Source organism: Cucurbita pepo, chromosome LG04 (assembly GCF_002806865.2).
Source record: "Cucurbita pepo subsp. pepo cultivar mu-cu-16 chromosome LG04, ASM280686v2, whole genome shotgun sequence".
Classification (NCBI taxonomy): Eukaryota; Viridiplantae; Streptophyta; class Magnoliopsida; order Cucurbitales; family Cucurbitaceae; genus Cucurbita; species Cucurbita pepo.
In genome coordinates, this window is record NC_036641.1 from 4,109,876 (window position 1) to 4,133,833 (window position 23,958).

The following is a 23,958-nucleotide window of genomic DNA, read 5'->3' on the forward strand; positions in this document are numbered from 1 at the left end:
TTTCTTTTCCCATTTTTTTTTTTTTTTTTTTTTTGAGCTTATTAACCGGGTCTTCTCTTTGTATTTTTTTGTATTCTTTTTTTTTTTATTCCTTTAATTTTGTTAACCTTTAAAATTCACAAATATCACAATAAATTTTCTTTACGAATCTTTCCTTTCTTCTTTCATCTTTCCTTTCTTATTTACATGTTAATTTTTTTTACAGATTCTTCTATTTTAGCTGTTATGTATTTACTTCCGGATTATTTTCTATAACCTACCAAGAGGAAATCTGATACTTACTGATTTCTTATAAGATAAATGAAAATTACTGATTTCTTATAAGATAAATGAAAATGAGATCTAAAATATGACTTACCTTAATAACAAACCAAGATCTCTCCCTCCAAAAATTAAATCTACAGCTCTCCTTGTAAATCACGTGGTTGATATTTTTTTTTCTCTTTTATTTTGGTTGTAGGAACCACCTTTCCCTTTAATTTTTTTTTGTTATTCCATCTAAATCTAGAACTGTTTGATATTTTTTTTTTCTTGTNGGTTTTTGGTTGCGGAAAAAGTAGAAGTCCCACTCCTATTAAAATAGGAATTGGAAGTGAGATGAAAGGTTTTAATAGGAATTGGAAGTCCCACTCCTAATTAATTTTTCTGATTCACCCGCTCTTATCTCTTCTCAAAAGGATCAGTTAATAAAAAATTTGAATATCCAAAACTCAAATCGAATTTTCTTTTTCTAGTCTTAATTATTCTTAATTTTTTTGCCATGAGGTGGTTGAAGAGAGATAATTTGGCCGAGGAAGAGAGGTGAGTGGAGAGTAGTTGAGGAAAAATTATTATTTTAATTATTTAATTATTATTTTTTTCCTACATTAGAGGGTTAGAATATGTATGTTTGAAAGATTAAAAGGCAATTTAGATGAGAATATATGTTTTGGAAAATTATTATACTCACCTCTTTCCCCTCTTTTCTTTTTCAGGTGTTCGGCTATCCGGTGAGGAGTGTTCGAGAGCTAAGCGGTCAAAGATGAAGTCATTCTAAAGCATTGGTCCACTTTTTTTTATCCAAGTCTTATATATTTTGGTTTGTTATTGTACCCCGAACTTGTCTCCCAATTTGTAATAAATTTGAACAACATCTCATAATTGGATTTTTATCCACTTATGTTCCACGCTCACTTGGTGCTCTTATTGCTCCTAAGGTTTCTTTGGCCGAACGTTTCTAAGTTTGGCTTCACCTAAAATTGATCTTATAACCTATTTGTGGATCCACGTCACTTAATTATCCTAAAATAAATTGGAGGAAACTAATTGTGTATGTGATATGGGTAAAAGGAAACTAATTGTGTATGTGATATGGGTAAAACGAAAAGTAAAGCCACAAGGCATATCATTGTTAAAATTGTGTGGAGGTTACATGTCATTTGTCAAATACCTATCTACGCCTGTGGCGGCAATAGTTGCGTGATTTGGTAATACACCAATTTGTCCTTGTAACTAAAATCTTTTCTTTCACCTATGAAGTCCAAATAATTCAATTCGGAGTCAGGACACTAAAATTTAAGGTTATTTTTCACTTTGCTCTGCATTTCTAAGTTCTAAGTTCGTAGCCTTCAGAGCCTTTACAGTAGGTTTGAGGTTTCATTGTCCAAACACATATTACAAAAACAATGATACTTTTTATTCTTCACTACTTACCGGGGTCCCCAGCTAGAACCACACGTGCAAGTTTCCTAAAATATGGCTCGTCCATGCTTTCCGAGGCGCTGCCAATGACTCAGCATGGGAGAAGGGGGCGAAACTGCACGCTTTTGTGTCTATAGCATTGTCCAAGTGAATAGGCAAGGCATACCACGCAAAGGTTGATTTCAGAGGCCTGGGCTGCTTCCTTTTCTAGCCTGTTAACAATTTGATTTAGATGTTGGGACAAGCCCCACGAAAGTCTAGGCTGGCTTCCATTTCCATCTCGACTGGCATTGTGCTCTCGAGGGGTGGAGTCCTAGAGCAAACTACTCAGTGTTGTGTTGCCCCAATCCAAGGAAGCACCGAGCAATAATAGATGTTACCATAAAAAGATTGATTTACAACATTAAAAATGAAACATCAATCTTTGATGTTTATCAATATAAATAGAAAATTCCAAAAATTATTGAAGAATTTATGTGTTACATACAAAAGATGACTCCATAGCCAGCTTGTTCCTATATTATAAAATATCAAAATTAAAAATTAAAAAAAAAAAAATCAACCATTTATTAATTCTTTTCTTCATATAAACTTTGTATCCATTGAAAAAAATTTAGTATGGACGTTGCTTAATACTGTCGGCCGAAGGGTAATAACAGCATATGACAAAAATCCAATTGTTTTGGCACTTCACTTGGGCGCACCCAATAGATGTGGTATTCTTCCAAACCAACTGTCTATAATGGACGCAGTGGGTAGGGTCGTTTCCACACGAATTGGAAGCGTGGTCGTAATGTTTCTTCTCGTCGGCCCAGAGCTTCACGGCTGTCTCCGCCGTTATCCCTTCATATCCCACCGCTAGGTTTTCGCCGTAGGGTCCTCCAGAGTGCGACATTTCGCAAGTGGCGATCTTTGATTCGGCGTACTTTTGAGCATAGGTAGCCAATGTTTCGTTCCATTGGACGGGCTCGATGCCAACCTCCGCACGGATGGCATTGTGAGCGTCGACGAAGTCCTTGGGGCTGCTATTGGCCATGGTGGGAGTTATGGTAGTTAGGGTTAGGGCTATTCCCAACAAGCAAATGGCTTTGAGAATGTTTGGGGAGGCCATGGTTTTAGAATGTGGCTTGTTGTTTGAAGAATGGTCGTAGATTGTGTTGGTCGTGAGATTTTGGGTTTGGTTTGGGAGTATTTATATTGAGATTAGAAATGGGATTTGTGGTGGAAGATAGAGCATGTTGAGATAATAGTGGAACACCAAACAAATTCTCATATATATCTCATAATTCATCCAATTTAAACTTCTAATTCATAACATATTTATTGTGTGGATATCAAAATTCAAATTCCAACCCAATAAGTAATCGTTTTCGAGTAACCATTAGGCTACCTTAACTCGGGATGAGATTTAGGGCAATTCTTGATTTTCAAAGAATCAGGATGCTCCTCGAAGATAAGTTATACGTACAGGTGTACATGGTCTAGGTTGGGATGGGTTGAGAGATTTTTTTTTACACAACCCAAAAGTTCGGGTTAGTTGGATCGGTAACCCAACCCAACCCGAACTTTTCACCACAGACCTAGTAGTAGTGTGAATGGTGTCACCAGAGTCTCCACCTCCTATCTCCTTCAATATGTCCCTTAGTACTAGCAGCACCATGCCAAGTGATAGGAGTACAGTAGCAGTGTCGTTGAGTCAGGTCGAAGTTAGATAATGTAGTCCATCAAGGCAACCACATGCCTTTACCCGGTGGAAATGGCCAAGGGTCATCTGATTAAAGACTGCACTATAAACGCATAAAGAGGGGGGTGTGGGACCATGCAGACAATCTAGTAGCTAGCAAGCACACGGGGTCGCACATCACATTCAGTGGTGTAGCGGTTTTGCTTAATCCAGGGAAATAGTCGAGAAAGTGTTTACCCAAATTCTCAAGAGGAGCTTGGAGAGTGAAGTAGGACGAGCTTAACCGAACCACCCTAAAATTATTGTGTTACTTCCTCTAACTCTATTTTATTTAATTTTGAAATTATTATTATGATTTCTAAGTTTTTCATAATTTTCTATTCTTTTCCTATGTTTTTCATAATTTTCTATCATATAAAGTCATCATGTCATCATATAACGCCCTCACACCATCATATAACATAAAGCATAAATGACACGTGGAAGGGCCACTGGCCACATGTCAGACAAGTTTTCTGACCAAGTCGATAGTAAGGCCATTTACTTGGTTGGTCTTAGCCGAAGTTTTATCTAACTCCAAATTTGATTAGATGTTTTTTTGCCGTAAAACTAAAATAAAAAATTTTCGATATTATTTATGATGTTTTTTTTTATATATATACTATCGTTAGAGCTGGCTTGCATAGTTGTTTGACTCGTTTGGTAGTTGGCAAAGGATGCTCTAGTTTGTGCTCTTAACCTCCTAATTTAAACATTATTATCCATTCTCTAAAAGACACCCACTTATCTTCATGCCTTCCATTTGTAATACAACTTTCATTTTAAAAAAATTACTCTTTTTCCACGCCGATAAATTGATATCTTATTTACTAAGTTATGTTGAGATTGACAATCTCTTCAACGATAACTGGTATATTGTGAGACCCCACATCAGTTGGGGAGGAGAACGGGACATTTTTTTTATAAGGGTGTGGAAACCTTTCTTAGCACATGCGTTTTAAAAACATTGTGTAACAGCCCAGATCCACTGCTAGCAGATATTTTCCTATTTGGGTCTTCCCTTTCTGGCTTCCTGTGAAGGCTCAACTATCCATGTGGCTAAGATCCCTCACAGCCCAAACACAACGACGCAATTATCAGGGGTGCACTTTACCACTGAGCTAATAACCCGTCTTACAGGTCTCCCGCTGGGACCCGCTATGCCAAAAAACGAGAGGAACCCCATCCCTCTCTTTCGTTTTTTCACCCCCATGTTGCCACATAAGAGGGATGTAAAGAAGGGGATCCTATCAACTTGTTCTGACCTAGGATAATAAACTCATGAGCTTAGTCTTACTTCACCATCCAAAAATGAAAGAAGACTTCCATCTCCAAGTTTAACTTTTCAAGCACGCCCAAAAAGGATAATATATGCACAGTGAGTTTGGGTTGTTATATATATTGATAACATAATTTTTGTAGATTATAATAAACACTTCTTAACTAGACAAACAATCTAGTTTTATCTTAATTAGTAGCCAATTTGATCATAGTTCAGTTGATCATAGTTCACCGATACGTTAGAAATTCAAAACCCATCACATCCTTGAATGCCATAAAGGAACAAAGGTGGGAGCCATGAGAAACTTCATGTCTATGCATAATATGTATTCATGCCATCAAATTTTCACTCTCTTACAAGTTCAATAAGGAAGCTGGCCAACATAATTGCCTGGAGGATCATAGTTACATATAACAAAAATCCAATTGTTGCGGCATTTCACTCTAGCACAACCCACATGCTTGGTGTTCCTCCACACCACCTGCGTGTAATGGCCACACTCATCTCCGATGCATCGGTTCAACCGATGATCGTAGTATTTCTTCTCGCTCACCCAAAAGTTCACTGCCTCGACTGCAGTCATCTCCCTGTACCCTTCGGCTAGATTCTCGCCGTAAGGGCCATAGGAATGTTGCATCTCACAAGTGCCAATCTTCTTGTTGGCATAAGTTTGGGCATACGCAGCTAAGGTGTAGTTCCAAGAGACTGGGCCGACCCCGACCCTCGATCGGGCGGCGTTGTGAGCATTGACGAAGTCTTGGTGGGAGTTTTGAGCGAGGGTGATGGGGACTAGGACTAGCCCCATCAGGGCTATGAAGGAGAGAAGGTTGGCCAATAGTGCCATTTTTTTTTGTGTCAAACTTGCTTGTGTTGTTGATGGAGTCCTTTGAAGTGTATTTATAGAGAGAATGGGAGAGAAAGTCTTGCAATTCCATTATTTACTTCAATCAAAACTTAACATTTTGAAATTAAATCCATCCCATAATTTACCTAATCAATATTTAGTATATTGATAGTAATTTATTCATTAAAAAAATATTACCACTTAAACAATAATTAAACTATTTAGATCGGTGTATTAAATTCGTAAATTTATCGTTCTAAATATGTCAATTGGAGTAAATTTATCATTCTAAATTGAAAGTTTGATCTGTTTTACGTTGGTTGAACTAAAAACGAATGTTTTTTCATTAAAAAAAATGACCCATTGAATCAATATCAAGATACATATTTGGTAGACCCTATACTCGATCCCATGCAATTATGTTTTGTTCAGAATATCAAACATTCACAAACCACATCTCATCACTAACATATCTGTCCCAGAGTAGGGTTGGATTAGATTGTGAACACTATTTTCGGGTCGGTTGGGTTGATCCAACCAAAAAGTTCTAACTTGCTAATCGAACCAAATCTTTTTATTTTCCAAAAATTCAATCCAGCCATTACGATTTGAGTTAGGTAGTTTAGATTGTTCAAGTCAAAGCTGGAGAATCAAACATATCAGTCCACGAAAGCTAATCGGTAACATTTTATGTACTAAGTTATGATTCGAGAATTCGATTCATGGTTGTTGTTCTTGAATAATTATGTAGGTAATTGGGTAGGTAAGTATGGAAAGTCAAGTGTGAGACCGCACCCAAAAAATGTGGCGCAAACAAAGCTTGAAATTATGGAGGAAATTAAGAGTGTCGTGATTGCCTCACATGCCTATGTTTAACTAACAATATCTAGACACTTCAATTTTTGTCTTTGCCCATGTGAGTGTATGTCGCTTCCCTAAAATAAAATACAAGCTCGTAGTGTTTAATGAATAAAATACGAACAGTTGAGTTACTTTTGACTACACCTCTGAGGTCTATGGAGCTCTCGAACAGCCTCCCCTTAATCGAGTCTCGACTTCCTCTTAAGTCTTCAAACAAAGTACACCCTTTGTTCGACACTTGAGGATTCTATTGACATGACTAAGTTAAGGGCAGGGAGGGCTCTAATACCATGTTGGGAATCAGAAATCTCCACAATGATTTGATATTGTCCACTTTGAGCATAAGCTCTCGTGGCTTTACTTTGAGCTTCCCAAAACGTCTCATACCAATGAAGCATGATCATTTCCTAAATTAGCCAATGTGGGACTCCGACCCAACAATCCTCAAGAAATCCAACCTCCGAATGTATGCTCACTCCGCTTGACGTGTTGAGCTTAGAGATGTTTATGGGAGAAGGGTGGGAAGTCTTCTTCGTTCTCGTCCTCCCCATCTATTTCAATTTCTATTCTCGCAAAAAAAAAATTTCATTTGTTTTAGTTGGGATTAGACTCTTTGATGATTTTTTTTTCACATTTTTTATAAATATAACTAACAAAAATTGTTTCAAAGAATTTTTAAATGGATAATTTCTATTTATTAATATAATTTTTATTAAAAAAATGTAAAATATCATTAAAAAAAATCAATAATATTGTATTTTTGGCTTATCATAGTTTCTTGTAATAATTTTATATAATATGTTGGTTTTAGATTCAAATATTTTCTCGTGATCGCATATAAAGACAAAATCTATGTACCACATTGCTCGAAGAATTCATGAAACAAATAATAATTCGAACATGATAAGATAATGTTTATAAATTCGTTTGACAATTTAAAATATAAACAATAAGTTAGGATAGCATATAGCCTACAATTAATTAAACTGGGATAAATTTAGTATCATTTCGTAACGTGTTAGGGCATCATGAATTGATTCATCAGATTTTGGTATCATTAATCGATTTTTGCATATATCAATTAAGAAAGTAAAAAAGTTTTTAAAATTGTTGATATGATACCCGAGTAAATGAGAGGTACATAAATGAATTGAAACCTGATACGAATCAGAGTAACCTTGAAGATAGAATGACTAAGAAAGGCTTGAAATGAAAGTTACTACTTGTACCAACAATGTACACCTTCCTTTTCGGTGGCTCCTGAAAATTTCTTAGAACACATGTGAGTGAGGACAAAATATGTTGGAAGAACTCGTGTTGGTTTGTAAAGATAGTCTCTTTACTCTGAAAGGTTCGTGTTGGTTTGTAAGGATAGTCTCTTCACTCTGAAAGGCTCGTGTTGGTATGTAGAAATAGTCTTTACTCTTAAAAGCAAGGAGTAAGTAACTTCATGCTTGTGTTGACCGAGAGTGATAATAAACCACGTAAAAGGTTGGCGCAATTTGTGGACATATGCTTACTTTAAACCCCACAATCAATGAAGAAATTGTTGAATCTACCATGGCAATTAATGAGTGCACCTTGACTTTTATACCATCTTAGGTCAACTTTTTTTTCATTTTTTATTTTCTTCAACATAGATTAAAACTTGTAGATTACATTACATTATTGGTATCTATGATCTAACTTCAATTAATATTTAGTTTTCGTAGTTTTAAAAGTTTATCAAAACTTTATGAAACAAATTCAATCCGCATTGATACTCAACTAAACTCGTGTTTCTTAACCAATGTGACCTAAACGATATAGAAAAACTTTCGAACCAAAGTCAGAAACATAGGTTGCGTCCGAACCAGTCAGGTACGGAAAAAAAATTTTAACCCAACATCCAAAAAGAAACGACTCACGACCCAGCCCAAACCACCCATCAGCCCACAACCTGCGACCCGGCACCGACCGGAATCGACTCTCTTCGACCTTTTTTTATGTTTTCTTGGGACTCTAAATTTTTAACCTATTTCCCTATTTTGGACCTCTTTCCAACTACTTTTGACCTTGAGGGCTCAATTTTGGCATCTTTAAAAGTTTTTGGAATAAGCACGACTATTGTTTGGCCAAATTAAAATATTATAAACTAAGTTAGGGGCTTGATGGAAGCTGTTAAGTGGATAGGATCGATCAAAGAGTTCTAATTAGATGTTATGAACTCATATAGGTTAACTTGAATTTCAATGGACGAGTTTGGATTAGCTTCAAGAATTAAATAGTGACTTCAGCTTAAGCTACCCAGGTAAGTGACTTCACTACTCGTTTGGTTTAATGAATTATTTGAAATATGAACTGTGTGTGCCCTATTACCCTTGCACGTGTCATATCTTGTGATTGATATGTTTGTTTAGTGTTATGATACATTGATACGGTGAGATATGTCAAGTTAATGGTTTAACATGTTGACACGTTATGTCATTCATGAATGTGATATGTTATAAAAGCATGGTACCATATTATACACTTTCTTATGTAATGACATGAAAAGATTATGTTAGGTATAAAATGAACAAAGATACACATTGCATCATAGACACATTCCATGATTTTAAACGAGACCTCATACATATTGCATGTTCATGTGCATCGAAATACTTCCCTATTATAACTAATACAAATGCATACACCTTTACGATATGATACGATATAATGTGCATCATCGTACCATGCATGCTCCCTTCCCTCCGCAATATACCGACAGAATGAGCATACACTAGTAGAATGCCAGGTTTAGAGGTACATATACGAGCTCGTCTAGATCCACGTGCACATACATAGACCGTATATGGAGAAGTATACATCTAATTCTATCAAGACTGTAAGCTAAGACCAAGGCCAAGAAGTGATGATAATGTTAGGTCTCAAACCTACGTGCATTTCCTAAACCCAGCAATAGAGACACTTGCTGAATATTACTTAAAACACGGTTACTCTTACATTCAAGAACATATAAACATAAACTTATTATGAACATATGTGTCCATCGAATTGTTTTGAAATATTTTAAGACTTTTCCGTGTTCCTTAATTATTCATTTCGTACATATAAATATAATCCAAAAATAACATAGATATAAATCATTTTAGCCCTGAAAGCTAAGCAAAGAAAAAATCACAAATGTTATGTGATGTAATTATTATAATTTACCAACATTCAAACAACACTTGAGAGAGAAATGCCTAATTCTAAAACCTATAGCAATTTGGTTCACTGAAAATGCATAATAAATTAGGGAGAGCTAATATAATGACAATCTGAACATAAATAATGGCTCTGCAGTGTCCATGTTGCTCTTCATAAAAAAAAAATGAAAATGAAAAAAAGAAAAAGGAAGAGATACTAAGAAGCACTTCGTGCAAACAGAGGCTTACGAAGATAGATAGATACAGTTCTGAGATTCTCAAGAGTATGATTTGAGGTGGAAGACTTGGCAAGCTGGCCTGTACGACCTCTTAGTTGCAGCCTGATCAAACTTCTTTACAGCACCTTCATTCTCTTCTAAACTTGTCTGAACAAAAAACCTAATCCACCACGACGAGCTTCGCAATTTCGCCTTCACGACAACCAAATGTTTTTGCGTTATCTATCTCAATGGAAAATAGGCTCAGCAAACAATAAGAAAGCAAGCAATGAATCGTTTTTTTACATCTAGAATCGTTTTTCAAGTTCATAATTTCGAGTCTTTATGCATGTTCACAATGTTTGATGGCTCATCTAATTGTACATCCATTGCATAATCTTTGATCAGTCTGGAGTTTCAGTCATCAAACTACTTGAAAACTTTCTAACTAATAATTAAATTCTAGAGAACTATCTCTCTTTTAACTTGATTAATGCAAGCTTTATTTCGAATATTTAAAAAAGGTACTTACTGGACGGCCAAATTTGGATAAATCCGAAGCTTTAGCCTTCTGTTGACCTGGATAACCTGCAATTGCAGCAGTGAAAAGAGAGAGAGAGATGAATTTATGATACAAAATGGTAGGCTCTTGAATTTTCTAATATATTCAGATCATCAAACTCTATTTTCTGCCATTAGGAGAGAATAGATAGTCAGTACAATCATTAGAATGATAGAAACGAGTCGCTTCATAACTCGAGACATTCTTGAGAAGCCCCCACAGACTACGCAATTGGGCTGTAGAGTGAGAACTTCAAGAAATCCGTCAGGTGCTGTTTATCAGAATATAGACAGAGTAGAAAAGATCACAGACCAATATGCATTGATTGAGAAAATGATTAGGTACCATTAAAGATTATTGAACGACTTCAACCAGTCATTCCAAGTCCACCACTAGCAGATATTGTCCTCTTTGGACTTTCCCTTTTGGACATCCCTTCAAGATTTTGAAAACGCGTCTGCTAGGGAGAGATTTTCACACCCTTATAAAGAATGTTTTGTTCTCCTCTGCTAGGGAGAAATTTTCACACCCTTATAAAGAATGTTTTGTTCTCCTCCCCAACCGATGTGGGATCTCACAATACACTACCTTTTGGGGATCAGCGTCCTCACTGGCATTCATTCCCTTCTCCAATCGATGTGGGACCCCTCAATCCACCCCCCCGGGGCTCAGCGTCTTTGCTGGCACATCGCCCTGTGTCTGACTCTAATACCATTAGTAACAGCCCAAGCTCACCGCTAGCAGATATTATCCTCTTTAGGCTTTCCCTTTCGAACTCCCCCTCAAGGTTTTTAAAATGCGCCTGCTAGGAAGAAGTTTTCACACCCTTATAAACAATGTTTCATTCTCCTCCCCAACTGATGTAGGATCTCACCGTTATTATACAATGTTATCACAAAGTGAGAGAGAAGGTGAATGAACGAACACCATTGGAAGTGTAACTAGTGAAATCCTTCTAGGCTCTTAAAACAATAATCAGGCCCCCAATGAGTTAAGGTTTTCCCCCACCCACAACCAGATTACGCAGTACCTGCTATAAATCAACCTCATTCAACAAGATTAATTGTATAGAAAAGAAAATAATTTCCAATGATACAAATAAAAACATAGTAAGAGGGGTTTACCGGTAAATATAACGATGCCGTCAGCAGAAACCCTGGCCAGTTCTGGAAGAGTGCTGTTAAGGTATCTGGGAGACAAGTAATCCAATGCATCTGAAACAATGACAAGAGAAAATGACTTTGCTCTATATGGCAGGGGAAACTTAATGTCAGCAGCGCGCACAAAGCCCTTCCGCACAAGGCTTCTGCAACTGGCATCAGCATCTTCCAAGTCATAGGGCTCCACACCCCATGCTTCTGTATCCTCTTCTTTTAACAATTTAGACACCACTGAACAAGTATCAGGACCTAGATGCAATACTTTATGCATGCTATCTCCATACGCTTTCTTTAGAATGGGTATTGCTCGTTGGATTTCTGCTGTGCATGAATTTCCACCTGCATCCATCATATATATGCTTCAGATCTTCTAACTTGGAAATTTCCCAATTTTTTCCTGCCTATGGTACTTGATTTAAGAATATGAATTTTTTATGATTACTGTAGTCGGTAATGATTAACAAAACTAAATCAATCTAGACGCGATGAATTAAATATAGCATTAATTCGCTTTCCAGTTCCACTGTTGTAACGCATTTGGCACATTCAGGTAGAAGAGATCTTTGTAACACAATGCAAGGCATAAAAACAAAGCATGAACCTCAAGGCACATATATAGTTTTAAAAAAGTATATAAATATAAATCTTTAGCAAAAAATATATTTTTTTAGAGGAAACATGTATTTCATAGATATTAGCAAAAAAAACTATCGACTCGATGAAATTATTTGAATATATTTGCTTTCGAATTAAATAAAGAAGCTTGGTTTGGGAAGCATCAAACACAGAGGAGACTTGAATTCCATCATAGGAAGCTAGAGGCAGATAGTGATGAGCAATAGGCATGTCAAGAACCAAAAGAGAGGAAAAACATACAGTGCAGATACATTATAATATAGATAATGTACAGAATATAGTTTAATGCCTGATGGAAAAGAAAATATATAAATTGTAAGCACTTATTGTGCCTCCACATCAAATAATATTGCATGTCGGGCTTGAAATTTTGGTGAAACTAAACTTATCTCAAAACAAAAAGTAACATACATCACCTTCAAATTTACTCACAGCCTCTATATTGCTTCTTGATCCACCTGTAATGCAAATTGACAATGAATAAGCCAACAAATAGAGTAATTACATTATGCAAAGAGGGAACATCACATGACATCCAGCAATGGAGCATTTTCAATTATCAACATCAAAAAACTGTTCATAAGCCTAGCTGACAGATCTGTTTACGGTTACAAAAACATGCACACACTCTTTTTCTTACTTCTTTGCTATCAGTTTCACATAGTTCTGCAAGCAGGAGATATCCATTTTGAATATGTGTAACTTCAGCTAGAGCTAGTGGTTTGTCTCTTTGCGAACTAATTAAAGCAAGAAATCATTGTTAGATATCAGGTATTTCTAGATAATTAAAGCTATTGAGTTGATCAAGTAGTAATTTGAAAGTACAATGCCTTAAGTGCTGTACTTGACTATACCAGTGACAAAACATCTTTTCTGCTTTTNTATATTAATAAAGCAGCTTGGCCAAATGTATTTCTCAGATAGTACTCTTTGAGTCGAAAGACGACATTTCCAGCAGAGTGTGGCCAAAATAAGAATATGATGACAAGCAGCTGTCAATTTGTTGCAATACTGAAAGCTACAAATTAAAAGATTGAGTAGTAAAACTAAATGGAAGTCATAGTAGTAAATAAAGAAACAGATTTGGATCGTAACTCAAAAGGAATGGTTGTCAATGAGTGGAAGATGCAAGCCAAAATATAAAATAGGTAGGCATATTGATGAAAACATCATAAAGGGTTCGCATTTTATTGGCTATGAACATAACATTTATTAAAAGTTAATGGAAAAAATGATAATCTAGAATCCTACAACAAAGGAACAACACATTGATGGTGATGGTGGTGATACCAAGGGAAAGATTCTTGATAAAAAAAATATAAAAAAAAGTTAAAATTCATGAAGATGAGAGATAAAAAAAAGACCTGATTGATGGTAACAGAATCCAATAAGAAGAATCGCAGCCTGAGGTTTTTAAACATAGAAAATTAAAAGTTAGTGCTAACAACATTTATTCTCAGGAGATGAGAAGGTAATATTCTTTCAGTTATTTTCTCCTCATTTAACCCCTCTACACCCCCGCCCTAACCCCCCACCACAAATAAAAGGAACCTCAACGCTTGAAATATGTTTTTTTTTGTATGTTCGAAGTGAAATAATGAGGATATTAGCAAAGAGAAGTACCACAACAAGCCCTATGGTCAGCAAAGGTGATGAGCGTGACTTGGACTGTATTACACCGACAAACGGAAGACTCCCACCATCAACAAGACGTCGAGAAGGATTTACTGGCCTCCTTGACATGGTTTTGTAATAGTAGGAAACCTGCAAAGCCACACTTTTTCATCAATATTTGATAACACCGTTTCAAGTACATGTTTTCACTTGTGCCCCAAATTATGTCAGAACTCCAAATCAGAAAAAGAGGCACGGTTGATATACTAGCCTGATTCTCTTATAGTAACAATGAAACGGCTACGTGTTCACTACTTAATTAAAAAAACTCAATGCAATCGAACTTGCTACAATCTTTTCAGCATTTTCCAAGATGCCATTTTTATCTCAAAGCATTGCCAAATGCTCTGAAAATTGAATATGCCTGAAGAGGACCAACAAGGCATATTCACAAAGTATTTCATCGTTTAACTAAGAAGAACCAATGAATTTTGAGAAACAATACCGACCTACTAAACATGGAGGAGTAGAAACCACCTCACTAACTCGAGAAATTGAGCCAAAAGTTCATACCCCTTTCAAAGTTGGATTAAACGATCAAATTCAATTAAGTTATTGAAGACTGAACGACTAATTAATCAATTTGCATATGGAAACCGATTGACTTGGCTCAGGAGTTACTCGCAAGTATTAAACAATCATAGGAATTCTTTTTCAAAACCCCATTTCCTTTCGATTAAGGTTGCAATAAATTAAAATAAATAAGGGATTAACGTAAAAGAAAAGAAAAAATCATATGCAACAAAGAAAATAGCAAATGAAATTCAAAGTTCACAGGAGATCAACTCTCCTAATCTGGATCAGAAAATTAATGCGAATCAATTATATAACGTTTTGTATAGATCCAATTATATAACTTAATAATTAACTATCATGGATTGGCCTAATGAGATTACGAAGTAGCCCGACAGTTATCAACATCAAAAGAATCCACATAACTTAATATCAAGAAAACCCAAAAGGAAAACCAGCGATCAATTCTCGAAATTCCTGCCAAGACAACCGACACGGAATTTTTTGCAGGAATCAGAACACACGCACAACTAATAGTATACGAAATCAAATGCCTTAGAAGAGAAAGACACAAGATATGATAAAGGCGGCAAATTGAAGAGAATCAAGATCAAACGAACGCAAATTGGAACAGTGAAAGTGGATGAGAATGCGAAATGAAGAAGAACATAGAGAGAATCGAAGCTTACAGTAATGGAAGGGAAAGATGGGGTGGAGTTTCAGATCTTGGAGATGGATTCGGATCTGAGTTTCGCTTGTTTCAGTCTCAAAGCTGGGGAGAAGGCAGAGCCCTGTGTTTGTCCTCGAGACCCTCCCTGAAAATCTTGAATTTTTTAATACTAATTGTCACACAAAAAATAATAATAAATTAAAATATTTCCGAAATTTTGGAGATTTTTTAATATTTCAATTTTTTAAAAGAATTTTTTTTTTTTTTTTTTTTTTTTTAATTATTATCAAAATAAATAAATAAATAAATAAATAATTTAAAATATTATAAGACCTCTTGGAAAGCTCAAAGCAAAGGCACGAGAGCTTATGCTCAAAGTGGAGAGTCGTGATCTTTGAGTTCAATTAAGATTATAGGCTACATGAACAGTTTTTTTTAATATAGTTTTAGGTCTCTCAGATATACGTTACATTTTACTATCATATCTAGCCTTGTTAAGAGTACTTACTGAGGGGCTCCCGTACATGATTGATAGAATCACTACGTAGTGGGGGTCGCTTGATGCAAGAGAGGCATAGTTTTAGTATTTTGTTGCGTCATTTTAAAGGTGTTTTCAACACACGTAAGTCCATGGCTGTGTTTTAAGCTTAAAGTTATGTTTTATGAAAATGTAAATGAAGTATTTCCGCACTCATGTTTATGACATGTATACAGTAGCGACCTTAAATTAAGCAGAAAATTTCAAGTCGTTACATGTTGGATTTGGTTCAACCCAATTTAGGAGAACCTATGATGTTAAGAATGAGAAACAGTAGTGGGATCGAAAGTCCAAAAAACATTGAGATCGAAAGTCTGAGAAACATAGGTGGAATCAAAAGTCCGATTTTTTTTAATGTTACAACGTTTAAATAAAATACAAGCTACAAACTAAATCTTAAAAATAAAAGAAAATATTATACCTACCAAATTTGGAGGATAAAATAAAATATATCAATCATTTCCCACTTGGGAACTGTGGTTGGCAAACCGTTCTAGATCATCCAATATCAAGACTACATTATAAGCATTTTTAATTTCTCGTTCTTAACATGATATCAGAACTTTGATTGGTGGCTCGTGACTAGATAGACCAACATGAGGGTGAAATTGGTAATTACACACCCTACCACGTGGATTGCTTTAAAATACAATAGTAGAAAAGGAGAATATATTATCCATGAATTTCCCAAAATTGGAAAATTACAACTAAATCCATACTTTGCCTAAAATTTATGGATTAAGACAATTTTGGAAGATAATGTTTTTTTTTTTTTTTTTTAATTTTATCCCATGTTTGAAAATAACGACACAATTAATTTTATTTAAAATTTACCTCTAAAATTACTTTTAATAATAATAATTTAAAAAAAAAAAAACTTAAACTAACACGACGAGTAACGTGTTTCTTCTTATTATAGTTTGAGAATTTGAGCCCGACCCATTAAAAATACCCACAATGATGTTGGATGATGAAAGTTCCACATCGACTAATTTAAAGAATGATCATACGTTTATAAGTGAGGAATACTAACTTCATTGGTATGATGCTTTTTGGGAAAACCAAAGCTTAAAGTGGACAATATTATACCATTGTGGAGAGTCGTGTTCACCTAACATGGTATCGACTAAGACTCCAAAGGAGTCGAGCCTCGATTAAGGAGAGACACACTTTGCTCGATAAAAGTCCCACATCGGCTAATTCAACATGCAGTAAACAGTAACTCTTGATACGTGTAGTGACCGATGAGTTCAATCACAATGATCAAGCATCCTAATGAAACAGAAGTAGAGAAGACTAACGTGCATTTCAATTATGTTTCGATGGAATTTCTCGAACAATCAAGTTCATGCTTAAGAGTTGGAAGAAAATATAAATAAAATTCCCCTCAAATAATAATTATTGATTATATATTTATTTATTTATGAAACATAAGAATATATATATATATATATATATATATATATATATATATATATATTATTATTAATTTAGCAAAAAATAATTAAATGTTGAAATTTGTGATTATTGCAGTTAGGTCCCTATTAATATCACCGGAAACAGCGTCTTCCGTTTCCTTCGCTACGCTCACTTCCCCTATCCATCGGCATCATCATCTTCTTCCTCCATCCCTCTCTCTCTCTCTCTACTGTACACGTTCACTTTCTCTCTCCTCTCTCTCTCTCTCTTCCCCAATCAACGTATATTCTCCCTCTCCCTCTTTTCTCTGCAACTGTTTCGTTAATGGACCTTCTCCGTCGCCTTCAACTCAACGCCGGCCTCTGAAGCTGAACTCGCCGTCAAACGCTCTTTCCTCTCAATTCAATGGCCGTTGATTACGAATGCTGCAGCACTAATTTCTTCATCCACATACTCATCATCGCCTTCTTGGTCATTTTTGCCGGCTTGATGTCCGGCCTCACCCTCGGCCTTATGTCGATGAGCCTCGTTGATCTCGAAGTTCTTGCCAAGTCTGGCACCCCCAAGGATCGCAAGTACGCCGGTAAAACTTCTCTTTCTTTTTATGGTTAATTGATCCGCTTTCCCACTCCGGAAATGTGAGGTGGAATTGGATGAACGAGTTTGTTGTGTGGGGCCGTTTACTGTACCTATTCGATTTTTTTTTTTTTTTTTTTTTTTTTTTTTTTNAGTCCTCTTTTTCCCCCTTTTCTTTTGATTGGGTATATTTTATTGTTATCTACAGCCAATTTGTTTTCATCGTGTCTAATGTTGATTTGAGGCTTCCCCTGTTTTTCTTTTTTGACTTAGAAATATGAGGGGAAAAAAACCTTGAGATTCACCGTTGATGGAATATGTTGAATCTGTTTTTGGGGAGCATCTAATTGAGGAAAGGGAACTGACATGTAATTGGATAAGGATTAAAAGATTGTTCCCATCTGCTTCTTGATGTGTTATGCTGGGCTTGCTGTTCCACGACTCCATAAGCTTCAAATGAGGTTCTATGATATATTTATCATGGGTTTATAAGTAAGGAATATATCTCCATTCGTAAGGAAAATATCTCCATTGGTACAAAGCCTTTTGGGGAAGCCAAAGTAAAATCATGAAAACTTATGCGTAAAGTGGACAATATTATACCATTAATGTTATACCAGTATGGAGAGTCATGATTTCTAACTGATACCATTGTGGAGAGTCGTAATTTCTAATCGGGTGTCGGGTGGGAGGAAGTCTGATAAATTATATTGTTCTGTTTTGATTCTTCATTTTTTTTTATCTCCATTTCTTCATTTGTTCCTTCCCCCAAATTGGGTGGGTCAAAAAAAGGATCAATACGACGCCTTTTTCAATGTACTTTCTACTAACTTTTAGTCCTCTATAAGGATGTATCAATGGTCAAAATGTAACAGTGTCAAACTGTAGCTGAAAAGTTACCCACTAGTTTGGGATGACTTTGGAAGATCCTTTAGACCCTAAGGTGCAAGGGAGTTTCTTCTTTTTGTTTCTTGAAGTTCTTTTCTTATTATTCTATCTGGCTAAATGTTTTTGATACTTGACAACTATACTTTATAGATGAGGGGAAGGGAGGGATTAGAACCTATGACACATAAGGGGAGGTACTCGATCTTGGAACAGTTAAACTATGCTCAGATCAATTGAGATGTTGATCTAATAGCTCTAAAATGGCTGGAGGATTGTGTTACCATAGAAAACTTTCACAATGGAGCGTGTTAAATTATGTCTCGTATTTTCTTTGATGAGAACTCTCACATTCAATCTTAGAGATGGTTTGCTTCTTCAACTTTTGTTGACATGATTGAAAATTAAGGTCTAGGGGAGTTTCTCCATTAATATTTTGGTGTTTGACCAGTAATCTTATTTAAGAAATATAATTGTCATTAATGAACTTCAGAATCTGCAACAAGAGGCTTGCTTGGTTGACTTAAACATTGGAATGGATATTCCCTAATTCTTTAAAGCTCTTACTAATCTTGTTAAATTATGTTATTCGAAGATTAAAAAACAATAAGCATGTGTCTTTCTTTTTCTTTATTATTATTATTTTTTTTCTAATGACACTTGAAAAGTCATGCATTTGATAATAAAAATATGATAATTTATCATTTTTAGAAATCTAATTCCGCTGACTTAAGGTTCAGAGGAATGTATCTTATACCTGTTTGTAATGGTTTTCTTTTTGAACTTCAATCAGAGTCTCTGTGTTGTGATTAAAATCTCTTCATAATAATTCACTTGCTTTTGAACAGCAAAGATAATGCCAGTAGTAAAAAACCAGCATTTATTGCTGTGCACCCTACTGATTTGCAATGCAGCAGCCATGGAGGTACATTTTATTGAAGTGTAGCGAATTAGTGTGTAGAAGGTTGACCACACAGAGTAAATATAACTGTTCTTGCAGGCACTTCCTATTTTCCTTGACAGTCTAGTTACAGCTTGGGGTGCTGTTTTAATCTCGGTGACATTGATTCTTCTATTTGGCGAGGTCAGAGGAATTATCTAAGATATGGGCTTTTATGCAAGTTTGGAATATTTGTTCATTTTGTTATTCCATTAAATATTAGCTAGGTCACTCAAGGATTGCATTATGGATCTGCAACTCTGTCATTGAAGCATACTGTAATCTAACCGCCCAAACTCACTGCTAACAGATATTGTTATTTTTGGACTTTTCCTTTCGAGTTTCCCTTGAAGGTTTTTAAAATGTGTCTACTAGAGAGAGGTTTCCACACCCTTATAAAAAATGTTTCGTTCTCCTTCCCAACCGATGTGAGATCTCACAATCAGGGCCCAGCGTCCTCGTTGACACTCGTCCCCCTCTCCAACTCGAAGGGGGTGGATTGTGTGATCCCATATCGATTGGAGAGAGGAACGAATACCAGCGAGGACGCTGGTCTCCGCAGGGGGTGGATTGTGAAATCCCACATCGGTTAGGGGGAGAATGAAGCATTCTTTATAAGAGTGTGGAAACCTTAAAAACTTTGAGGGGAAGCCCGAAACGAAAAACCCAAAGAAGATAATGTTTATTGACGGTGAGCTTGAGTCATTACACCAGAGTTGATTCAGCACAATTTTTTGCTGTAACGATATTGATACCTCAGTTCACATTTTTCAGTTGGTACCAAAGCTAAGGGGTAAATTTGATGAAATCTATTTACTTTGATGTACAGATTATACCACAATCTGTTTGCTCTCGTTATGGTTTGGCAATTGGATCAACAGTTGCTCCTTTTGTTCGTGTTCTTGTCTGGATTTGCTTCCCTATTGCATATCCAATCAGCAAGGTAGACATTGAGGACTTGGGTTACTAAAGTTTGCTACATTATTGTTCCAAATGGTTCCTAAAATATTTATGTTAAACGTGATTTTCAGTTACTAGACTTTCTACTGGGCCATGGACATGTGGCCCTTTTCCGTAGAGCTGAGCTCAAAGCACTTGTGAATATGCACGGTAATGAGGTATATAAGTTTATATTTTGTGTGGGGTTATGTTTATTTTAAATTTTTGGTAGACTTATGACATGTTTAACATTAACAAATATTTGTTGTTTTTAATTTTGAAGCAGACCTTTGCTTCTCTTTTCTGCTTCCATATTCTACCACTAATGTCCGAGATTAACCTGTAACAGGCTGGAAAGGGTGGAGAGCTGACACATGATGAAACCACTATCATTGCTGGAGCACTTGAACTTACTGAGAAAACTGCTAGTGATGCCATGACTCCCATATCTGAAACTTTTGTAATTGACATTAATGCAAAGCTCGATAGGTCATATGCATGTTGAGAATAAGACTATAAATGTTCACCTTCATAATTCACTACTTCCAATTCATAGCTTCTGATATATTTGTGATGATTGCACAGGAAGTTAATGAATCTCGTTTTGGCGAAAGGGCATAGCAGGGTGCCAGTTTATTATGAAGAACAAACCAACATAATCGGTCTTATCCTGGTAAACTTGTTAATCATCTCTGCTCATATCGCATCAAACAACCCTCTATACAATGAATTTTATGACCTTTTCTTGATTTAGAGGCCTCTTCTCGAGCATTACTATTGTTGGTTGTCATCTTGTCATTTGTACATTATTTGGATATGGAGTAATTGGATGCAAAACTGGAGGCTTCACTCCCATTTTTCAATATCAACAGCACATTCTTTTGCATATTTCTATTTATGTCATTCACGTGTGATCTGTAATCTCCAACTTTTCCAACACAATGTGCAATAATTCAAACCCACCCCACCTTAGCAGATATTGTTCTCTTTAGGCTTTCCCTTTCGGGTTTCTCCTCAAGATTTTTAAAACGTGTCTACTAGGGAGAGATTTCCACCCCCTTAGAAAAAATGATTCGTTTTCCTCCTCAATCGACGTTTGATCTCACAATCCAACCGATGTTACAAATGGTATCAGAGCCAAACACCAGGCGATGTGCTAGCGAGGAGGCTGAACCCCGAATGAGGTGGACACGAGGTGGCGTGCCAGCAAGGACGTTGGGCCCCGAAGGGGGTGGATCGGGGGTCCCACATCGATTGGAGGAAGGAATGAGTACTAATGAGGACGCTGGGCCCCAAAGGGAGTAGATTGTGAGATCCCACATCGATTGGGGAGGAGAACGAAGCACTCTTTATAAGGTTAAAAATTTGGATGCATTTTAACAACCTAGAGGGAAAGCCCGAAAGTAAAAGCCCAAAGAGAACAATATTTGCTAGCGGTGGGCTTGAGCTGTTAGAGAATGCATCTATTCTCTGTTGCAAAAAGGTAATTTCTCCTTTTTCTTAACACCTTTGGCTTTCTATATCAGGTTAAAAATTTGCTTACAATCCACCCAGATGATGAAATTCCAGTAAAGAATGTTACCATTCGAAGGATTCCAAGGTACATTGGTGGCAGAAAGGATATAGTTCTTTTAAATTTGATAGTTCAAATTCCAGTATCATTCTGATATAGACAATTTCATTACAGAGTTCCAGAAACTTTGCCATTATATGACATTCTGAATGAGTTCCAGAAAGGTCATAGCCACATGGCCATTGTTGTTAAACAATGCAACAAAATGAATGGAAAACCCGATGAACAACCGGGCGACGGTACGTGCCTCTGTGTTCATTATACACAAGTCATTACTCTGTTTAGATATTCAGATTCTGGTTTTGGTAGGCATTATATTAATTGAACTGCTCAATCAAACTAGATTCCCAGAAAGAAGTTAGAATTGATGTGGATGGTGAAAGGCCTTCACCTTCCCAAGAAAAAGCCATGAAGATTAAGACATCATTTAAGAAGTGTAAAAGCTTTCCCGCAAATAGTTCATTCAGGAGTGGTAGTTCTAGAAGCAAGAAATGGACAAAAGATATGTACTCTGATATCCTAAAAATAGATGAAAACCCTCTCCCTAAGCTCGTCGAGGAAGAAGCTGTGGGTGTTATAACAATGGAAGATGTCATTGAAGAACTATTACAGGTAGTATCTGTTCATGCTGCACATGACATAATTATTCGTTTGTTTTCGACATAGGATGGTTTTTTAGTATCAATGTTTGTTTTTGACAGGAGGAGATATTTGATGAGACTGATCATCAAACAGAGGACTCATGATAGTTGTTAGTCAAAGAATGAATGGTATGTTCTAAATTATATACGTACATAGAAAATATTTGTTGAATATGTTGAGGCTCTTAATAGATGTTGGAACCCACGAAATGGTAAAGCTAAGCTTTTGAGGGTTAAGGAGAGAAGTTTGTGTTCGTATTATACAACCAGAGAATGAGTATTTTAGATGTTTAAGAGATGAAAAGACAGTCTCAAAGTAAATAGAAGAGAAAACTCAAATTTTAGAAGCTTTTGAGGGTTAAATTAGTGTATGAGCTCGATTCAACTTCGTTCTAATTTAGTTTATGCGGTTTTTAGAAGTTTTTTCCAGTTGTGCTTTGGTTAAATCTCTCCAAATCAAAGGTCAAGAATGTTCATGAATGTTCATGAGCTAGGTTGGATTGGGTTGAGTTGAGTTTCAGATATTTTTTTTAGACTCAACTTACAGGAACCGTAACTCATTCACAATGGTATGATATTTGTCTACGTTGAGCATCCCTTGACGACGCCTGTTTTTGGAGCATATTGCTAGTTTAATAGAGTTTAATCACGGATTTTCACCATGTTATACCTTCGAGACTCTTAACTTCTTTGCTTGACACTTGAGAATTTTAAGTTAGGGCATGACTCTCATACCATATCATAGGAACAACGTCCCTTCACAATGGTATGATACTATACACTTTGAATATAAACTCTTGTGACTTTGTTTTTTGGTTTTCTCAAAAAGTCTCGTGTCAAAATAAAGTGGCCCTTACTTATTTACTTGTGATATTCCTCTTAATTAGTCAGTGTGAGACTCTAACAATCTACCACGCAACTATAAAATATTCAATTGAGTTGTTCATTCAATTTTTTTTATAATAAAATTAAAAATATTAATAAGTAAAATATATATTTACTATTATTCAAATCTTGAATTAAGATTTGCAACTAAATTTCGAAAAACTCTATTTAAAACTTGTTAAATGAAAGCCCCACATCGGCTAATTTATGGAATGATCGTGACTTTATAATCAAATAATACTATCTCGTTGGAGTGAGGGAAAGTCTAAAGTAAAGTCATGAGAGCTTATATTCAAAATGAACAAAAAAAAAAAATTTATGAATCAACTCCACTGATAATATAAAATTTTTATTTTCAGTATTTGAATTCAACTTTAGCTAAATAACTCGATAACAAATGATCAATTTTAACAAATACGGACCATAACTAATAACATAAATGAAGTAAAAATATAGTCAAGCTATACGTCTGTCATTTCACAAAATCAAAATATAGTCAAACTTAACATAATCTTCTTTATTCCTTGATTCTGCTAACCTGTATATTCGACTGCGATTTCACTAGATAG

At 35.8% G+C, this 23,958-nt stretch overlaps 4 protein-coding genes across 5 annotated transcripts; 1 reads left to right on the plus strand and 3 right to left on the minus strand.

Annotated features, from left to right (window-relative positions):
* Positions 1-2,133: 2,133 nt before the first annotated feature.
* LOC111794011 (basic form of pathogenesis-related protein 1-like) lies at positions 2,134-2,813 on the minus strand. The gene has a single exon (XM_023676113.1). It carries the CDS (start codon positions 2,789-2,791, stop codon positions 2,294-2,296), a length of 498 nt encoding a protein of 165 aa, XP_023531881.1. The 5' UTR covers positions 2,792-2,813; the 3' UTR covers positions 2,134-2,293.
* Positions 2,814-5,046: 2,233 nt separating this feature from the next.
* Positions 5,047-5,529, minus strand: LOC111793959 (basic form of pathogenesis-related protein 1-like). The gene has a single exon (XM_023676046.1). The coding sequence runs from the start codon at positions 5,527-5,529 to the stop codon at positions 5,047-5,049; it is 483 nt and encodes a 160-aa protein (XP_023531814.1).
* Positions 5,530-9,542: 4,013 nt separating this feature from the next.
* Positions 9,543-15,151, minus strand: LOC111793632 (uncharacterized protein At3g49720-like). Its single transcript, XM_023675596.1, has 7 exons — positions 15,013-15,151; positions 13,760-13,900; positions 13,501-13,540; positions 12,553-12,594; positions 11,465-11,839; positions 10,311-10,366; positions 9,543-9,991 (listed from the first exon to the last, which is right to left on the minus strand). Exons 2-7 carry the CDS (start codon positions 13,877-13,879, stop codon positions 9,839-9,841), a joined length of 786 nt encoding a protein of 261 aa, XP_023531364.1. The 5' UTR covers positions 13,880-13,900; positions 15,013-15,151; the 3' UTR covers positions 9,543-9,838.
* A 1,908-nt stretch (positions 15,152-17,059) lies between these two features.
* On the plus strand, positions 17,060-22,921 carry LOC111792342 (DUF21 domain-containing protein At2g14520). Of its 2 annotated transcripts, XM_023673737.1 has the most exons (11): positions 17,060-17,533; positions 19,260-19,336; positions 19,412-19,495; positions 20,181-20,294; positions 20,383-20,469; positions 20,640-20,779; positions 20,876-20,963; positions 21,817-21,890; positions 21,978-22,102; positions 22,207-22,475; positions 22,565-22,921. In XM_023673737.1, exons 1-11 carry the CDS (start codon positions 17,356-17,358, stop codon positions 22,607-22,609), a joined length of 1,281 nt encoding a protein of 426 aa, XP_023529505.1. In that variant the 5' UTR covers positions 17,060-17,355; the 3' UTR covers positions 22,610-22,921. The 2 variants fall into 2 exon arrangements, with proteins under 2 accessions (XP_023529505.1, XP_023529506.1); XM_023673738.1 differs by lacking the exons at positions 22,207-22,475; positions 22,565-22,921 and having other exon boundaries at positions 21,986-22,102.
* Positions 22,922-23,958: the final 1,037 nt, after the last annotated feature.